We start from the raw sequence: 17,663 nt of genomic DNA, 5'->3' as shown, positions 1-17,663 counted from the left end.
AGTTTCTGGCACTATTTTATATGTTCCCTGTAATAATTTTAAGTTACATTTTTGGGGTTTTTTCAATCAAATTTCTCCATCTCCTGAAAGCATTGACTCTTTACTTTTATGACACATATGTAAATAATGGCCATTTGGCAAGATACTACAAGATGCCCTGTAACTGTGTAACTACACCCCAGTCAGGAATCAAAAGGAGAGGAAGGGGAAAATTTGGTGGAATTTCTTTTCCAAAATATGTCCTCACCCAATGTCCATACATATGTACTCCCAGTGTGATTTCTGAATAGTGATCAGGGTTGATTTTCCCTTTTGTAACCCAGAGCAATGAAGCCAGTTGTAGTCCTTTAATTGAGATCAACTAATTTAGCAAACTGGGACTGAACTAAGGACCTTTCTGACCTATTCAGCTACTTACTGAAAGAAATGATTGTAGCTTTTAAGGCATAAAATGAAAATTCTGCAATGCAAGCTTTCAAAATAATAGGTTGTAACTTCCGCAGAGTGGCAATCAACATCAGATTGCCACTCCGTGCCCACTTACCTACGCCAAATTTCTTCAGTGCCTCTCTCGCCCAACCTTCCAACTCAGGCCGGACGAGAGATCCAGGCAGCACAGCTGTCTCCGAAGTCCAGCACTGTTGAATTGAAGGAGGACACGCCCCCCTTTTTTAAGCACTAGCTGCCGGAAAGCAGTAAGTTTAAAATTGAAATTGACAGGCCTAAGGTAGGTGAAAAGTATTACAGGCAAAGTCAAGGAATATTCCCTTGAAGGGGAAAGGTAAGACAAATAAATCTGGAGCGTCCTGAATGATGAGAGAGATAGGGGTAATGATGAAAAGTAAGAAGTATGACAGATATCAGGTAGAAAATACAATGGAGAATCAGGCTGAATATAGAACAACCAGAGGGGAAGTGAGGAAACTAATAAGAAAAGCAAAGAGAGAGCATGAAAAGAGGCTGGTAGCAAACATGAAAAGGAATCCCAAGATCTTCTATAAGCATGAAAATAATAAAAGTGTGGTAAAAGAAAGAGTAGGGCCAATTAGGGACAAAAAAGAAGACTTGCATATGGAGGCTGGAGAAATAGTGGAGGTGTTGAACAAATACTTTGCATCTGTCTTTATAAAGGAAGAACTTGCTACCCAGGCCGAGGTGCGAGAGGAGATAACGTACACCAGAAGAACTTACAATTGAGAGGAAGGTGGTATTGGAAAGACTTTCTTTACTTAAAATAGATAAGGTACCAAGTCTGGATGAGATGCATCCAAGGGTACTGAGGGAAGTGAGAGTGGAAATTGCAGAGGCACTAATGATAATCTTCCAGTTTTCCTTAGACACAGGGGAGGCACCAGAGGACTGAAGAACTGCGAATGTTACACCCTTGTTCAAAAAGGGGTGCAAGGATAAAGCTGGCAAATACAGGCCAGTCAGTTTGATCTCAGTGATAGGGAAACATCTGGAAACTATAGTACAGGTTAAAATAAATAATCACTTAAGACAAGTGCAAGAAAATTAAGGAAAGACAGCATGGATTCATCAAGGGAAAATCTTATTTAACTAACTTGCTGGAGTTTTCTGAGGAAGTAACAGAGAAGGTTGATAAAGGAAACACTGTTGATGTGGTGTATTTGGATTTTCAAAAGGCATTTGATACAGTGCCACACAGTAGACTTGTGAGCAAAATTCTAGGTAATGGAATAAAAGGGAAAGTCAGCACTTGGATAAGAAATTGGCTGAGTGACAGGAAGCAGTAACGATAATTTTTCAGTTTGGAGGAAGGTTTGTAGTGGAGTTCCTCAGGGTTCAGTGTTGCTCTTCCTGATATGTATTAATGACCTAGACTGTGATGGGCAGGGCACGACTGCAAAATTTGCAGATGATACAAAGATTGGAAATGTTGTCAGCTGTGATGGGGATAGTCTTGAGCTTCAAAAGGACATTGACATGTTGGGATTGGGCAGACAGATGGCAGATGAAGTTCAGTGCAGAGAAGTGTGAGGTGATTCATTTTCACAAGAAAGATATGGTGAGATGGTATAAAGTAAAGGGAGAGCCTCTAAAGGAGATGCAGGAACAGAGGGACCTTGGTGGATATGTACAAATTGGCAGGGCATGTTGAGAGAGCAGGTTATAAAGCATATAGTATCTTAGGCTTTATTAATAGGGGCATTGAGTACAAGAGTAAGGAGGTCATGTTGAACATAAGACACTAGTTAGGCCTCATCTGGAGTACTGTGTCCAATTCTGAGCACCATACTTGAGGAAGGATATGAAGGCATTGGAGAGAGTACAGAGGAGATTCACAAGAATGATTCCCAGGATGAAGAACTGTATCTATGAGGATAGACTGGAGAGGTTGAGACTGTCTTCTTTGAAGAAAAGAAGGCCTAGGAGACTTGATAGAGGTATTCCAGATCCTGAGGGGTATGGACAGGGTAAATAGTGAGAAACTGTTCCCACTCAGGAGAACATCAGGAACTAAAGGGCACAGATTCAAAATAATTGTCAAAAGGAGTAACTGTGATGTGAGGAGAAGGTTTTTCACCCAGAAAGTGTTTGGAGCCTGGAACAAACTTCCTGAAAGGGTGGTGGAGGCAGGTTCGATTGAGGCATTCAAAAGGGAATTGGATTGCCAACTGAAAAGAGAGAATGTGCAAAGGTTATGGGGATAAGGCAGGGGAGTGGGAATAGGTGAAATGCTCTTTTAGAGACCCAGTACAGACTAGATGGGCTGAATGGCCTCCTTCTACACTGTAAAGATACTGTGATACTGTGAGAAGGTTCAGAGGTTGGGTTGGGATAGGGGGAGGGGGTTGGACCAAGATGGTGTAGGGGGAGTCAGACATCAGGAGGGGGTGCTGCGGGCCTGACATTTGGGGTGGTGGGGTTGCTGTGGGGTTGGAAATTTGGGGTGCTGGGGTGTTATACATTGATGGGGGGGGCTACTGGGTGGGTCGGACATCGAGGGGGACTGGAGGGGTCGGACATTGGGGGGATAGCGCAGCCTGGACATTTGGTGGGCTGGGGCGGGGGTGGATATTGGGATGGGGTGGGATGGTCAGACATTGGGGGAGCTGGATGTGCCGGACATCGGGATGTGGTGAGCGGGCTGGACATTTGGTGAGGTCGGAGGCTGGGGGGGGGGCATCGGACTTAGGGAGGGGGTGGGGTGATCTGAACATTTGTAGGGGCTGGGGAGAGTTAGACCGAGAGTGGGTGTAGGGGTCAGCCATTCAGGGGGCTGGGGGGTTGGAATTTCGGGGGTTGTGGGTCGGACATGGTGGGTGTCAGGGTTGAGTTGGGCCAGTGTGTCGGGTGAGGAGTCCTGTGCGGGTGGGGGTGGGGGAATCCCATGGGGGTTCGGTGGCTGGTAAATACAGTGAGGGGGGTGTGGTGTGTGGTTAGGGGTGGGGGTGTCCCCTGGGAGGTCGGGGCTGTCATGGTCGGTGGGAGAGTCCCGTGGCAGGATCGGTCTGGGTCTTACAATAAGATGTTTTAATTCCTCTAACATTTCCTAGGTAACTATTGGGACAATGCTGACAGAACCATCAGTAGTTTGCAATTTAAACCTCATTTTCAAATGGTCCTCAGCGCAGCGCGATTGTCCAGAGGAAGCGTGCACTTCTGGGCAATTGCCTTGCAAACCCTTATCTGGGCACTTCCCAGAGGGATTCCCCAGTGCATCTTTGGGGTACCCCACAAACCTGACGCTGGGGAGCTTGGAGGTTACAGCCCATTGTGTTTCCCCAGTTTTGTTTCCTCTTTTTCCTAGAAGAGGAAGTTACAAGCAGAAATTTCCTGGGCGTAATTCAAAGGACAATGCATCAAGAGACTCTTAACTCAGAATTGTACAATTGACTGAGCTAGCTGCAGTTTCATACTTAAGGGGTTTTCCACATTATAGACACATTTAAAGGCTCCTCTTTGGAAGTGAAAACTAAGAGACTTTTTGAGGTCTTTAAAATTATGTAGGTGTTTGGTAGAATGGGTGTGGAGGAATCTTTTCCTCTTGTGGGTGAGTCTAGAACAAGGAAGTGCAAATATGTGATAGCCAGATCAAATCAAGAATCTAGAATGAATTTCTTTGCACAGAGGGTGGCAATAATGCCGAACTCATGGAGCGGTTGAAGCAAATAGCCTCACGATACAGTAACGCATTTAAGGGGAGACTCAATTAATACATAAGGGAGAAAGAAATAGTGGGATATTAGGTGCAAGTTGGGAGGAAGCTCTTCTGGTGTATAAATACCAGCCTCTGTGTTGGAAATTCTATGTACTAGAATTATACCCATTTTTGACTATCAAAGTAAAAAGTCCCAAAATTTAACATTAATAACAAAAGAAATATTATAACTGTAGTAGTTTTACTTGCCAATTTTTACCAAAGATGGTTACCTAACAATGTTTCAATCCGTTGCATTGTGAAATAACTTGTGATGAAATAACTTGTGGTGAGTTCTTGATTTCAAACCTGCCACTGTGAGCAGTTACCAAGCAGAGGCCAGGCACTTTTCCACACTAAGGCTTTCACAGAACTATAAGTCCTTCTGTAAATCAGTGGCCAGGTTATTTTAAGTGTTTTTTTTATATATATATATTTTTATATATATATATATATATATATTTAGAATGGGTTTTTTTCTCCCTGATATCAATACAGATAATGATTAATTACTGTCAACATTTCACTTCATTATGGTGATATGCTTCTCGCAGGTTTGCACATTTTGCTCTCCTAACCGAGAATACATTCGTCTGTTTGATGTTACTGAACGCACATCACTACACAGACACAATACTGGAAGAAAGTGCCACAAGTGTGGCGGTGAACTGCGAGACACAATTGTGCACTTTGGGGAAAAGGGAACACTGGAGCAGCCACTGAACTGGAAAGGAGCAGCTGAGGCAGCCAAGAAAGCTGATGTCATCATTTGTCTCGGATCCAGTTTAAAGGTTAAGCATTGTTTTCCAGAAACTTCCTTTGTCATTTAGGATACGAATGGACCATGGTTGCTTTTGAAATAGTCAAGCCACACCCCATTGTACATTTTGTGTAGATAAGAATTTCTAGCAATTTCTTATGTTGTTGGCTATAAAAAATAAGTAAAGTTACGAATAAGGGACTATGGAATCTACAGTAATCTCCATTTAATTCAAAATTAATAACCTTTTAAAAATGGAGAAATACCATGTTAAAAGATTTAATCCTTTGAGAACAGCACTCCTCATAATTTTTATGTCTAAAGGCTAAGAAGCAATATCTTGCATGGTTGTAATAGTGTACATAACAAAGTTAAAAAAATGGAAACAAGCTTAAAGCTCAATGTCTTGTATTTTGTATTGATGCAGCGACATTACTTTGACTGTACAGGATTCTTTTATTCACTGGTCCCAGATAGTGAAGTGATCATCCTCCCCTACGCGGTTTTTTTTTGCACTCATCCAAGTGAGGAACATCATTGCTAAGGATTGCAAGCGTTTCCATCTTTTGCCCTCACTTTTGGCACCAGTTATTTCCAGATTAGGTTGGCTGTAGATTGAAACACTCTGCTTCAACAGTATGCTTAACATGAATCTGAGAATAGCACCATATACCACCTTTAATTTTCCAACACTGACCATCTTTGTGATTTCTGTGGGCATCAGCCTCTGGAACCTTTGAGTGTCCAAACCCTCTCAGTGAGGGCAATACTAGACATCCAAATCCACATCCATAAATATTCTGCTCCAACAATTGGAGAACAGGTACATTGGGTTTCAGCTGGGCATGTTTGGATTTTAGCAGATAGGACATTCTGCCAGTTCACATCGCTGACCCATAGTTGTTGAAACCGCTTCTTTATTATGTAAATATCTTCACATTTCTCTCTTTCTTCCAATCTGAATTATTCTGCATGAATTCTTATATTAAAATGTGAGCAAGTTCCATCAAGTTATTTTTATTTAAAACAACACTTTTCTTATTGCAGGTTCTTAAAAAGTATGCATGTCTTTGGTGCATGAGCAGGGTACCTCACAAAAGGCCAAAGCTGTACATAGTAAATCTACAGGTAAGAAGCAGTTTTTTTCTTTATTCATTCTTGTGATGTAGGCATCACTGCACAAAGCAGTTTAACAGTTGATTATGTTGCTGCGGATCTTGTCCGCCATCTAGATCAGACTGGATAAGGACAGCTGGTTTATTTCCCTATAAAGGACATTAGCAATCCAAAGTATTGTAATTTTTTTTGTTTACTGGAACCAGCTTTTTATTTTTAGACTGTTAAAATGGAATTCAAATCCTCAAACTATCATGGTGGGATTTGAACTTGCATTTTCTGTATTATTAATCCAGAACCCTGGATTATTTATCCAATAACATAACAACTATGTACCATATCCTACAATAACACAGAAGCAATATACTGCGGATGATGTAAATCTGAAATGACCTTTCATCAGAACTCAAGAAAGGTCACAGACCTGAGTTGTTAACTCTGCTTCTCTCTACAGATGCTTCTAGTCCTGCTGAGTATTTCCAGCGTTTTCTGTTTTTATTATGTGCCATATCCTATACTATATTAAGCTGTATTATCTCTCTTTCTTTAGATGCCCCTTTGAGTAGTTGAGTTTAAAAGTGATTTCCAACTTCGATTTTTCAAAAACATGCTTATATGACAGTGGCTTTATGTTTTAAGACTGGTTATGTGTCCGCTGCTATACTTGAAATTGTAAATGAGCCTCAGAAGACCAGGAACCTGGCACCCAGTTATACATGAAATGAAGCCAGTCAGCAATAAGTGACATGACCTGTGGTGCATTTTAATGGATTAAAAAAATCAACTTAATGGGCCTCAGAATGAGTTAAAATTTTAACTTTAATACATGCTGAGTCTAACTTCCTCTTGAGGATCCTTGAGATGGTTTCTATTTTTTGTGTTGAGTTGACAAAGTAAAATTCTCTGGTTTGTGAGGAAGAAGTGGGCTTTGTGATTGATCTGCCTTTCTGTAAATTAAGCATAGTCACTTTAATCAGCAGAATAAATTCATGTTTGAATCCAATCCTGTTTATTTTTACACCAGGAAGTTTCATTTTGTTGATTACATTTAAAAGCTGTTACCACTAGTAGATTGGCACACAGAGTTGTGCTAACTGTATCATACGCTCTGGTGTGCATGAGGATTCCTACCCTGATTTACCCCTATACCTCATCTTTCACTGTGCTTTTGGTCTCTCCGTCTAGCTTCATTTAGTAGATGAGCCAGAATCTCAGTAGATGAGTCAGAATCTCTTGCAACATTGGCAAGACTGAAACTCAGCCCCAGCTCCAAAATTGGAGCCCAAGTCCCCCAGGTCTATCAAAAATAAAAATACCTGGAAAAACTCAGCAGGTCTGGCAGCATCTGGGGAGAGGAACATTGTTAATGTTTCAAGTCCGTATGACTCTTCAACAGATCTAAGTAAAAATAGAAAAGAGGTGAAATATGAGCTGGTTTAAGAGGTGGGGGGGTTAGAGCTGGATAGAGGGCCAGTGATAGTTGGAGATAGCCAAAAGATGTCATAGGCAAAAGGACAAAGTTGTTTAAGGTGGTGATGTTATCTAAGGAATGTGCTAATAAAGGGTAGAAAGCAGGACAAGCAAGGTACAGATAGCCCTAGTGGGGGTGGGCTGGGGTGAAGGGAAGGGATCAAAATAGGCTAAAAGGTAGAGATGAAACAGTGGATGGAAATACATTTTAAAATAATGGAAATAGGTGGGAAAAGAAAAATCTATATTAGTTATTGGAAAAAAAGGGGGGATCGGAAAGGGGGTGGGGATGGAGGACAGAGTTCATGATCTAAAATTTTTGAACTCAATATTCAATCTGGAAGGCTGTAAAGTGCCTAGTCGGAAGATGAGGTGCTGTTCCTCCAGTTTGTGTTGAGCTTCACTGGAACAATGCAGCAGGCCAAGGACGGACACGTGGGCATGAGAGCAGGGTGGAGTGTTGAAATGGCAAGCGACAGGGAGGTCTGGGTCATGTTTGCGGACAGACCAAAGGTGTTCTGCAAAGCAGTCACCCAGTCTGCGTTTGGTCTCTCCAATGTAGAGGAAACCGCATTGGGAGTATCGAATGCAGTAGACTAAATTGAGGGAAGTCAAGTGAAATGCTGCTTCACTTGAAAGGGGTGTTTGGGCCCTTGGACGGTGAGGAGAGGGGAAGTAAAGGAGCAGGTGTTGCATTTTCTGCGGTTGCATGGGAAGGTGGTGTGGGAGGGGTTTGAGGTGCAGGGGGTGATGGAGGAGTGGACCAGGGTGTCCCGGAGGGAACGATCCCTGCAGAATGCCGCCAGGGTGGGGGTGAAGGGAAGATGTGTTTGGTGGTGGCATCATGCTAGAGTTGGCGGAAATGGCGGAGGATGATCCTTTGAATATGGAGGCTGGTGGGGTGATAAGTGAGGACAAGGGGGACCCTATCATGTTTCTGGGAAGGAGAGGAAGGTGTGAGGGTGGATGCGCGGGAGATTGGCCGGACACGGTCGAGGGCCCTGTCAACCACCATGGGTGGAAAACCTCGGTTAAGGAAGAAGGAAGACATATCAGAGGAACTGTTGTTGAAAGTGGCATCATCAGAACAGATGCGACGGAGGCGAAGGAACTGAGAGAATGGGGTGGAGTCCTTACAGGAAGCGGGGTGTGAGGAGCTGTAGTCGAGGTAGCTGTGGGAGTCGGTAGGCTTGTAATGAATATTGATGGACAGTCTAACACCAGAAATTGACTCAGAGAGGTCAAGGAAGGGAAGGGAAGTGTCAGAGATGGGCCATGTGAAAATGATGGAGGGGTGGAGATGGGAAGCAAAATTAATAAGTTTTTCCAGGTCCAGACGAGAGCATGAAGCAGCACTGAAGTAATCATCGATGTACCGGAGAAAGACTTATGGGAGGGGGCCGGAGTAGGACTGGAACAAGGAATGTTCCACATACCCCATAAAGAGACAGGCATAACTGGGGCCCATGCGGGGAACCATAGCCACACCTTTTATTTGGAGGAAGTGAGAGGAGATTAAGGAGAAATTGTTCAGTGTGAGAACAAGTTCAGCCAGACGGTGGAGAGTAGTGGTGGATGGGCATTGTTCGGGCCTCTGTTCGAGGAAGAAACGGAGAGCCATCAGACCATCCCGGTGGGGGATGGAGGTGTAGAGGGGTTAGACGTCCATGGTGAAGAGGAGGCGGTTGGGGCCAGGGAACTGGAAATTGTGATATGATGTAGGGTGTCAGAGGAATCACGGATGTAGGTAGGAAGGGACTGGACAAGGGGAGAGAGAATGGAGTCAAGATAACAAGAAATGTGTTCTGTAGGACAGGAACAGGCTGACACAATCGGTCTGCCGGGACAGTCCTGTTTGTGGATTTTGGGTAGGAGGTAGAAGCGGGCCGTCCGAGGTTGGGAGACTATCAGGTTGGAAGCTGTGGAAGGAAGATCTCCAGAGGAGATGAGGTCAGTAACAATCCTGGAAACAATGGCTTGATGTTCAGTGGTGGGGTCATGGTCCAGGGGGAGGCAGGAGGAAGTGTCTGCAAGTTGACGCTCAGCCTCTGCGTGGTAGAGGTCAGTGCGCCAGACAACAACAGCACCGCCCTTGTCTGCAGGTTTGATGACAATATAAGGGTTGGACCTGAGAGAACAGAGTGCAGCAAGTTCAGAGAGAGACAGGTAAGAATGGGTGAGAGGAGCAGAGAAATTGAGACGACTAATGTCACGCTGACTGTTCTCACTGAAAAGATCAAGAGAAGACCCAGGTCTATCTCCTATTTTGAATGCCCACTCAGGCTGACTTGGATGATATGTAACTTTACTGCCCTGTTATACTTTGAGCTGAATTTCAAACCACACATTTCTAATCAATCAAAACCTTTGTCACTATCAGATTTCTCTAGCACACCTATCATCCATTGGCTTCCACCCTACATAAAGTCAGTCATCCAATTTCCAGCACTTGCATCCTGTCCAGAAGAAAAGCTGTCTATCTATCACCCTAGTTATTGTCAATCCCATTGTCTCCTATCTTTCGGTGGATTAGCTTCACAATTTTCACATTCTTCCAGAGTCCTGCTCATTTCTAGTTTTGAAATCTTCTCATATGCTATGTCTGAGTCTACAGTCCCATTCTTCCTACTCTGGTCCACTGTGCATTCCCCTAACCTTCTACTGTATCTTTACTGACAGTAGCCAACCCCCACCCTGCCCTAACCCTCTTCCCCTACCCCCAACTCTGCCAACCCCCACCCCCCCACCCTCATAGTCCAAAACTCCCTTCTAACATTCTTTGTCTTGCTCCTTCTCTCCCATATCAAACAGCACCATCTGTTGCTTTCCAAGAAACACCTCTTTCCTGTTTTATTCTGCCCAACAACTTTACAGCATCTTGGGATTTTTTTTGATTTTAAAGTCAGTAAATCAATGTAAATTGTAATTTGTTGCTCCCTCCTTATCCTTTGCAGTGGACACCAAAGGATGATATAGCTACACTGAAGATCCATGCAAAATGCGATGATGTCATGCAATTGCTATTGGAAGAACTTCACCTTGACATTCCATACTATGACAGGTATAGGATGGAAATTTCACCTTGCTGCTTCTCCACTGCCCTCCAGTCCTCATTTAACCTCTTCCTCCATATAAAACCTTCCACCCACAAAATCTGTGCTGTTGGCTCTCTGATCTGTTCTGAGCTCCACTATTGAACTGCTTCTTTTGCAAAGACCTTTGCTTTAAATCCATTCTTGGCATTGGCCCTTTCTATCTTTATGACCTTCTCCAGCTTTACAATGCTGTAATGTCCAAGTTCCTTCAACTCTGGCCTGCTGTGTTTCCGCTCCCCACTGACATTCTGTCTCACCAGTCATGGCCATGATGTGAGCCATCTAGACCCTAAACTCTGGAACTGCCTCCCTAAACCTCTATACCTGTCTGCTCCTTGTAAGCCCCTCCTTAAAACCACCTCTGTGACCAAGCTTTTAGTCACCCCTTTTAATATCTCTTTGGCTCCGTGACAATTAGCTGTCACATACGAAAGCTTTTTCAGATTTTATGTAAAACTATTGCACTGGATTTTACGGTCGTCCCCCCACAACAGATCTGTCTTCAGCGGGATGGTGGGCACATGAAATACCTCACCGCCTTCCGCCCTGACCTGTTCCTCATAATATGGTAGGTGGGCAGGCACTGAAATGAACAGTCTGTCCTCCATTTTAAAAAAAATGAATGGGCAATTGAGCTCGTTAACAAGCAAATTGACTAAAATATTACCCTGTCCATGCCATAATATGGTTGGCGTGGGCAAGCGGGCAAGAGATAGACATCCGTTTTTTAAACACAGCTGGTTAAAAAACAGGAAGTTGGGGAGTGGGTGTACATCCTTTGGGAGTACCCTGTCAGCATTGGGGGCATGCCCCCCCCCCCCTCCCCCCAAGCTGATACTCCCCCCACCACCCCCCCCCTCACCACTTTGTGCCTCCCTGCCGGCCTCCAAAACCCATCCCCCCGCCCCCTCCCAAGGGTGACCAATCCCCAGAACTGTTGTTCTGGCGCTGCTGGGACTACTAGAGCTGCCAGCCAGTCAGATTGGCCAGCAGTTCTGGGGGGGGTGGGACTTCCTCCCGCCCAGGGGCAGAAGTCCCACCCTCTGTTTGTTTAGGGCTGCCCAAAGCATGTTATTGCTGGTGGGGCAGCCATTTTTTAAGTTGGTTGGTTTGAAACTGACTTTTGTAACGGGTGGTGGGGAGCTGCAAGCACTACACACACCCCCCTCAATCTCCGTAAAATTCAACCCATTGTGATTTTTCAGATGGTGTAAGAGGTAATTTCGTAAATTATACTTGTAATGGAAAGACTAACATTGACTGGTTGTAGGATTTCCTATTTTTCAATCGCATGCAAGCATCCCAAATTTCATTTGTTGCCAGTTTTCTCCCTGTTTCTCACTTCTTCAGCTGGAGACATTTATTCCTGAAGGGCTGCCGTTTCACAGTGTTCCCCCATCCAAGTGGCCATGCTCCTGCGATGAAGTTATTGTAGAGCTGACCATTATCGCCCATTTACACAATTTAGAATATTGTGAGCAATTTTGGGCCCCATATCTCAGAAAGGATGTTCTGGCCCTGGAGAGGGTCCAGGGGAGGTTCACGAGAACGATCCCAGGAACGAAAGGCTTAACATATGAGGAAAGTTTGAGGACTCTGGGTCTATACTCGATGGAGTTTAGAAGGATAAGAGGGGATCTGATTGAAACTTACAGAATACTGAAAGGCCTGGATAGAGTGGACGTGGGGAAGATGTTTCCATTAGTAGGAGAGACTAGGACCTGAGGGCACAACCTCAGGGTAAAGGGAAGATCTTTTAGAACAGAGATGAGGAGAAACTTCTTTAGCCAGAAAGTGGTGAATCTTTGGAATTCATTGCCACAGAAGGCTGTGGAGGCCAGGTCATTGAGTGTATTTAAAACTGAGATAGAAAGGTTCTTGACTGGTAAGGGGATCAAAGGTTACAGGGAGAAGGCGGGAGAATGGGGTTGAGAAACTTATCAGGCATGATTGAATGGCGGAGCAGACTCGATGGTTCGAATGGCCTAATTTCTGCTCCTATGTCTTATGGTCTTACACCCTGTCTTTACAATTGAGCTATCAGGGAGGCGGGTGGCTTTTTTCTGAGTATTTCCAGCATTTTCTGTTTTTATTTTGGTTTTTATAATCTTTTGTTGGTGAAGTATAGTTGCTGAGAATAGATTGCAAAATCTTTATCCATTAATATCTCAAAATGACTTTCACTGTGATGCCTGATTCTCATCAAGGTCCAAAGATCCTATTTTCAGCCTAGCCACTCAGCTGAGACCAGGTGAAGAAGACAGTCATAGCCGCAAACTACTAACCAAGGACAGTCCAGGAAGCGTGGGTTCCGCTGTCTCTGGCGGTTGGTATGGAAAAGGTTGTGCAAAAGGCAGAAGAAAGAAGAAAATCTAAACTGGGAACGCTGATTGTCATTGTTTACATTTTTCTGATTTTAATTTTCCCTCCTTCCTCATACAACCTCCGTTCCTTGGGGAAGGAGCAGAGCTAATGCCAGATTTCTGCAAACCCTGATGCCAATACTGCATACTGCTGATTCAGTAGACTGTGTGCTGGCTGCATGACTAGGAGTTCCATTTTGCATCTTAGGTTGTTCGAGAACACCCATCCTGGCTTGTGATTTGAACTAGTCTGTTAATGCGAGCCCTCAGGGTGCCACAGTATTAATTGGGCTGCTAAGTTTCAAACAGTTGAAACTTAGTGGGCTACCTGGTTTAAAATCACGCGACATCTGAGGTTTGGCCACTAAAGGTTCTGTAAGAGGTACAGCAAACAGGGAGAGTTGAAGTACTTTGGCCAAAAGGCATTGACAGGCAACTGAATATGATTTGGGTCCACCTGCTACCAGTAATAAAGCAGTACCTCCCTGGTGCATCTACATTTATTGCAGTATGGAAAGTGAAACAATGCAAAGTTAAAACAGTTGATCTTTCACATCTATTTTTGGGCAAGTTTAGTTTCAAGGTACACATTCTGTGTATGCTTACACTACTGCTTAATGCACTCTGCCCTTGGTTTCCTGCAATGAAAATACAAGACAAGAGAACAGACAATTGTCACAAGTTTTCCTCCCCTTCTGAAGTTGAAAATGACCTCCATTCAATGCCCAGTAGAAAGTGCTGGAGACAAGTGTGGAACAAGTGAGGTTTGCAAATAATTTTCCAGTGCAAGCCATTCAAATTATGCCCACAAGCCAGGGTAGCCCAAGTGGAAATTCTAGACCTATTTCTGTAACCTTTCCTTTAATAGAGCAGGTAATTTGAAAAAAGTCTCTCACCAACCTTGATTTGTGACTTCCTGTTAAATCAGCTACTTGATTCTTAAGAAAATGCAAACCAGTTCCAGTGATATCAAATGTTGACGTTAAACACAGAAACAGTAGCTGTGTGCTGAAATAGCTTTTGTAAATGCATTTGCTTGTGCCAAATTTCAATTTTTAAAATTTCAATTTTGTCTGCAGAGCAGTGATTCTCAGCCACTTTCCATCTTCAGTAATGGCATCAAAGCAGATAAGCCTGTCTGTAGCTCTGCTGGTGCTCTGAAAGATTTAACTTAAATTTTGAAAAAGTTAGAGAAACCACAGAAGAAAATAAAGCTTTTGAGTATATTTTGCACTAGGAAATATTCAATTTACAATGCCATTTGTATGTCTTTGTTTACTTATATTGCATATTTGGACTACTTCTTGAAGAATTTTCAAAACCACCTCTTCTACACAGGGATTTTTCTAATGATTGGTTGCTTTTCTAGATTTACTACTCTTGCTCATTGTTGGAGCCCTCTAATATGTTGCTTTACAGTTTATTGTAATGCTGCAAGCTAGGCTATCGATGGATTGATCCTGAAACAATCCCACCCTAATATAATCCTTCATTTCCTCTGCTTTGCAGTTTCCTAATGTACCCAAAACACTGTCTGGCTGTAAACAATATGGATTATACATATTGCAACATGTAGAGCTCCACCTATTAATCAGCTGAAGTTTTAATGTAATATTGAATGTAGATAGTTTCCTATCAGGGAAAAGTATAATCCTTGTACAAATGTTCAAAACATTTTATAGTTATGCAATTTGCTGACATTGGAGCATAGTTCTAAATGTGAAAGATGGACTCTTTAATGAAATAGTTCATTTGTTCTCGGGAAAGTCAAGAGTGCCAATACTTCAATTACTTTGCATACATGCAAAAGGACTGGCAGCTGCTGTGAAAGTTCTGGTATTTATCCTAGAGTCCAACTATGTGATTGCCTGGAGTACAATGTCATTATGTCATTAACTGGGTTTGTTCCCAAAGGTCTTTCTCAGCTTTCTAGCTTATTTCATTCTGTTCTGAATCGTCTTGTTCCTCCTTCAGGTACCATGCCCTAAGAGGGTGTTGGTGACCATGGACTTCCATTGGATTGGTCCACGATTATGCTTAGCAAAGTACTACAGTGGTTAGCCGTTGTTTTCTGCAGCATGGCTGACCTAGAACCATCCTGCTCTTTTCTGCCTGCCTTCAGGCATAACGCTGATAATCAACCTGTTTGACGACATTATAAATGCACCTTCAGTGACCATCAAGTCCTGAAGTGGTACTTGAACCCAGAGCTTATGGCCCAGAGGAAGGGATGCTCCCCCTGCGCCACAAGACCTCCTTTGTTCTAAATCAGAGAATGAAAAAAAGTGTGCTGTGTTTCAGGATCAATCTGCCAGCCTTGAGACAACACTGAATGTTGTGGCTTGTTTTTAATACAACTTAAATAGTTTTAACACCAAAACCATGTAAGGACATGTATAAAAACGGGTATTTTTTTAGTTGTAAAATAGACTGCGTGTTCATATTCTGACAGTTAATGAACGAATTGACTGTTAGTATCCTAAAAGTGAATGAATTGATTAAATGGTAAAACAAAAGTAAAATACTGGAAATCTGAAGTAAAAGCAGTGGATTCAGTGATAGTATCCTGACATTGGATGGACAGATTGAGTGGCGGTATCCTGGAAGTGAATAAGCGCATTGTGTGTCACTATCAGATTAAGTGGCAGATTCCTGGCAGTGTATGAGTGTGAGAATGTATATTTTGTTAAAAGATGCTGCTGTTTTTATCTGACTGAGCCTGGGTTTTTTTCTGTTTGTAAGCTTAAAACATTCTGCAGTCACTAAACTCATTCTTACATCTAATAATGCTGAGTGAATTAAGCCCAGGGATGGCTTTTCAGGGTCAAAATAAAAAAAAGCAAAATTGACAGATTTGTGAGCACAGGGCTTGGACTGACTTATAATTTTAAAATCCTGAACACTGTCTTATGCCTTCTTTCAACTATTCTTAATGTTTTGTAATGTTATGTGATGTAAACAAGAAAATTGTTCAGCTTTCCAGCAACATCAGCCTATGCTTTTAAACATGTAAAAAATAGTGAGGTTCAAACATGTGGTTGTAAATTTAACACCTGGGTTGTTCTCTACTTGTGTGTCACTAGTCATGTAATTGTCTCACATATGCCTGTTACACTTACAGGGTTAATATTTTTGTGTGCTGTGTGTCTATGGAGTCCCAGATAGAACTTTACATAATAGCATTTCATGTTACAGAAGTGAGAAATCGCCTTCATGTTACTGGAAGATGAACAAGCATAAAATTGATGATCACTTGTATAGAACAACCCATCTGTGGTTGCACTTTATTTGATATAAGTTGTCAATCGTATTACAACAGAACTGTAATTATTTTTTAAATAAACGGTCCTAAATGGAGAGCCTGCATTCTTATTGTTCAGTGTAAATTAGTTGTGTTATCACCAGTAAAAATTCTACCCAAGCTGTGGAATCTGCTGCCTGATAGTGATATTTATGCCATTTTGTGTAATGATGTGAATCTTTTTCCAGAGGTAGTTAATCAAACCTGACTACTTCCTAGACCTAGATAGTGAGCTGTAGAAATTGAGCTTCCTGATGGGATTGATTTTTGGCAAGGTTCCCAACATGGGCCTTGCTTTAGTCTCTCCTCCTGATTAACTTATATAACTGGCATTAATAGTAGCTATAAAGATGTCAGTAAGAATTGATCTGTGCTCTCAGCATAATACCAGGATGCAGAACCACAGACAATACAATGGGTGAAAATAAATTATTCATAACAATCTAGAGAAGATAAAAGGTATTTATAGGAAAATTTTCTCCCATCAGTTGTGGAATTTTAAATGGTGGTAATTGGTTGAAACTGATGAGAACAATAGACTATGAGGGGCATAAACAGTGTTGGATGAGAAATGGCCATTTGGACCACTAAGCTTGCTGTTTCCATGGACCGTGTGCTATTGACCCTAATGTGGCCTGCACCTCTTTGATCTCCTGAGGGTAACTTTTTTTTAAAGATGTAGCCCAATCTCCACCAGAAATCAAGGAAAAATGTCCCACAGCTACATCATTTAACTCTGTCCAGCTGCTGTCCACAACCTTGAATGTCAGACTGGACTAATACTCTGGAGGTACGAGTTCAAATCATGGCAACTGCAGGAATTTGAATTCGATTAATAAATCTGGAATCAAATGTTAGTCTCAGTAATAATCATGAAACTGCCAAATTGTTCTAAAAAAACATCTGGTTCACTAATATCCTTCAAGAAGAAGAAATCTGCCATTCTTACTCAGTCTGGCCTATATGTGAATCCAGACCCACAACAATGCTATTGACTCTTAACTGCCTTCTGAAATGGCCGAGACAGCGACTCAGTTGTACGAAACTGCTAATGAAAAATTGAATAACAATAAAGCCAGATAGACCGCCTGGCATCAACCTGGGCATGGGAAATGACAAAATTACATTCTGTCCACTTGACCCTGCAAAATCCTCTTCACTAACATCTAAGGACTTGTCCAAAATTTGGGAGAGCTGTCCCACAGACTAGTTGAACAACAGTCTGGCATAGTCATACTCATCAAATCCTCCATCACCATCCCTGGGAATGTCCCATCCCACCAGCAGAGCAGACTCACCAGGTGTGATGGCAATATTGGATTACACTCAGGAGGTAGTGGCTGAAAGTCCTCATCATTGACCCTAGATCCCATGAAGTCTGGTGACATCAGGT

General features: G+C 42.7%; 1 protein-coding gene across 1 annotated transcript in view; it reads left to right on the top strand.

The window, feature by feature from the left end:
• Positions 1 to 16,326, top strand: part of sirt7 (sirtuin 7) — a 34,262-nt gene extending 17,936 nt beyond the window's left edge. The window contains exons 7-10 of the mRNA XM_041217126.1: positions 4,720 to 4,956; positions 5,973 to 6,053; positions 10,466 to 10,572; positions 12,814 to 16,326. Coding sequence (XP_041073060.1) covers positions 4,720 to 4,956; positions 5,973 to 6,053; positions 10,466 to 10,572; positions 12,814 to 12,982 — 594 coding nt within the window. The 3' untranslated portion in view covers positions 12,983 to 16,326. The remainder of the gene's footprint in view (positions 1 to 4,719; positions 4,957 to 5,972; positions 6,054 to 10,465; positions 10,573 to 12,813) is intronic.
• Positions 16,327 to 17,663: the final 1,337 nt, after the last annotated feature.

Source organism: Carcharodon carcharias, chromosome 22, assembly GCF_017639515.1.
Source record: "Carcharodon carcharias isolate sCarCar2 chromosome 22, sCarCar2.pri, whole genome shotgun sequence".
Taxonomy (NCBI): Eukaryota; Metazoa; Chordata; class Chondrichthyes; order Lamniformes; family Lamnidae; genus Carcharodon; species Carcharodon carcharias.
The sequence above is the reverse complement of the archived record's forward strand: the minus strand, read 5'-3'. Positions and strand labels throughout refer to the sequence as shown.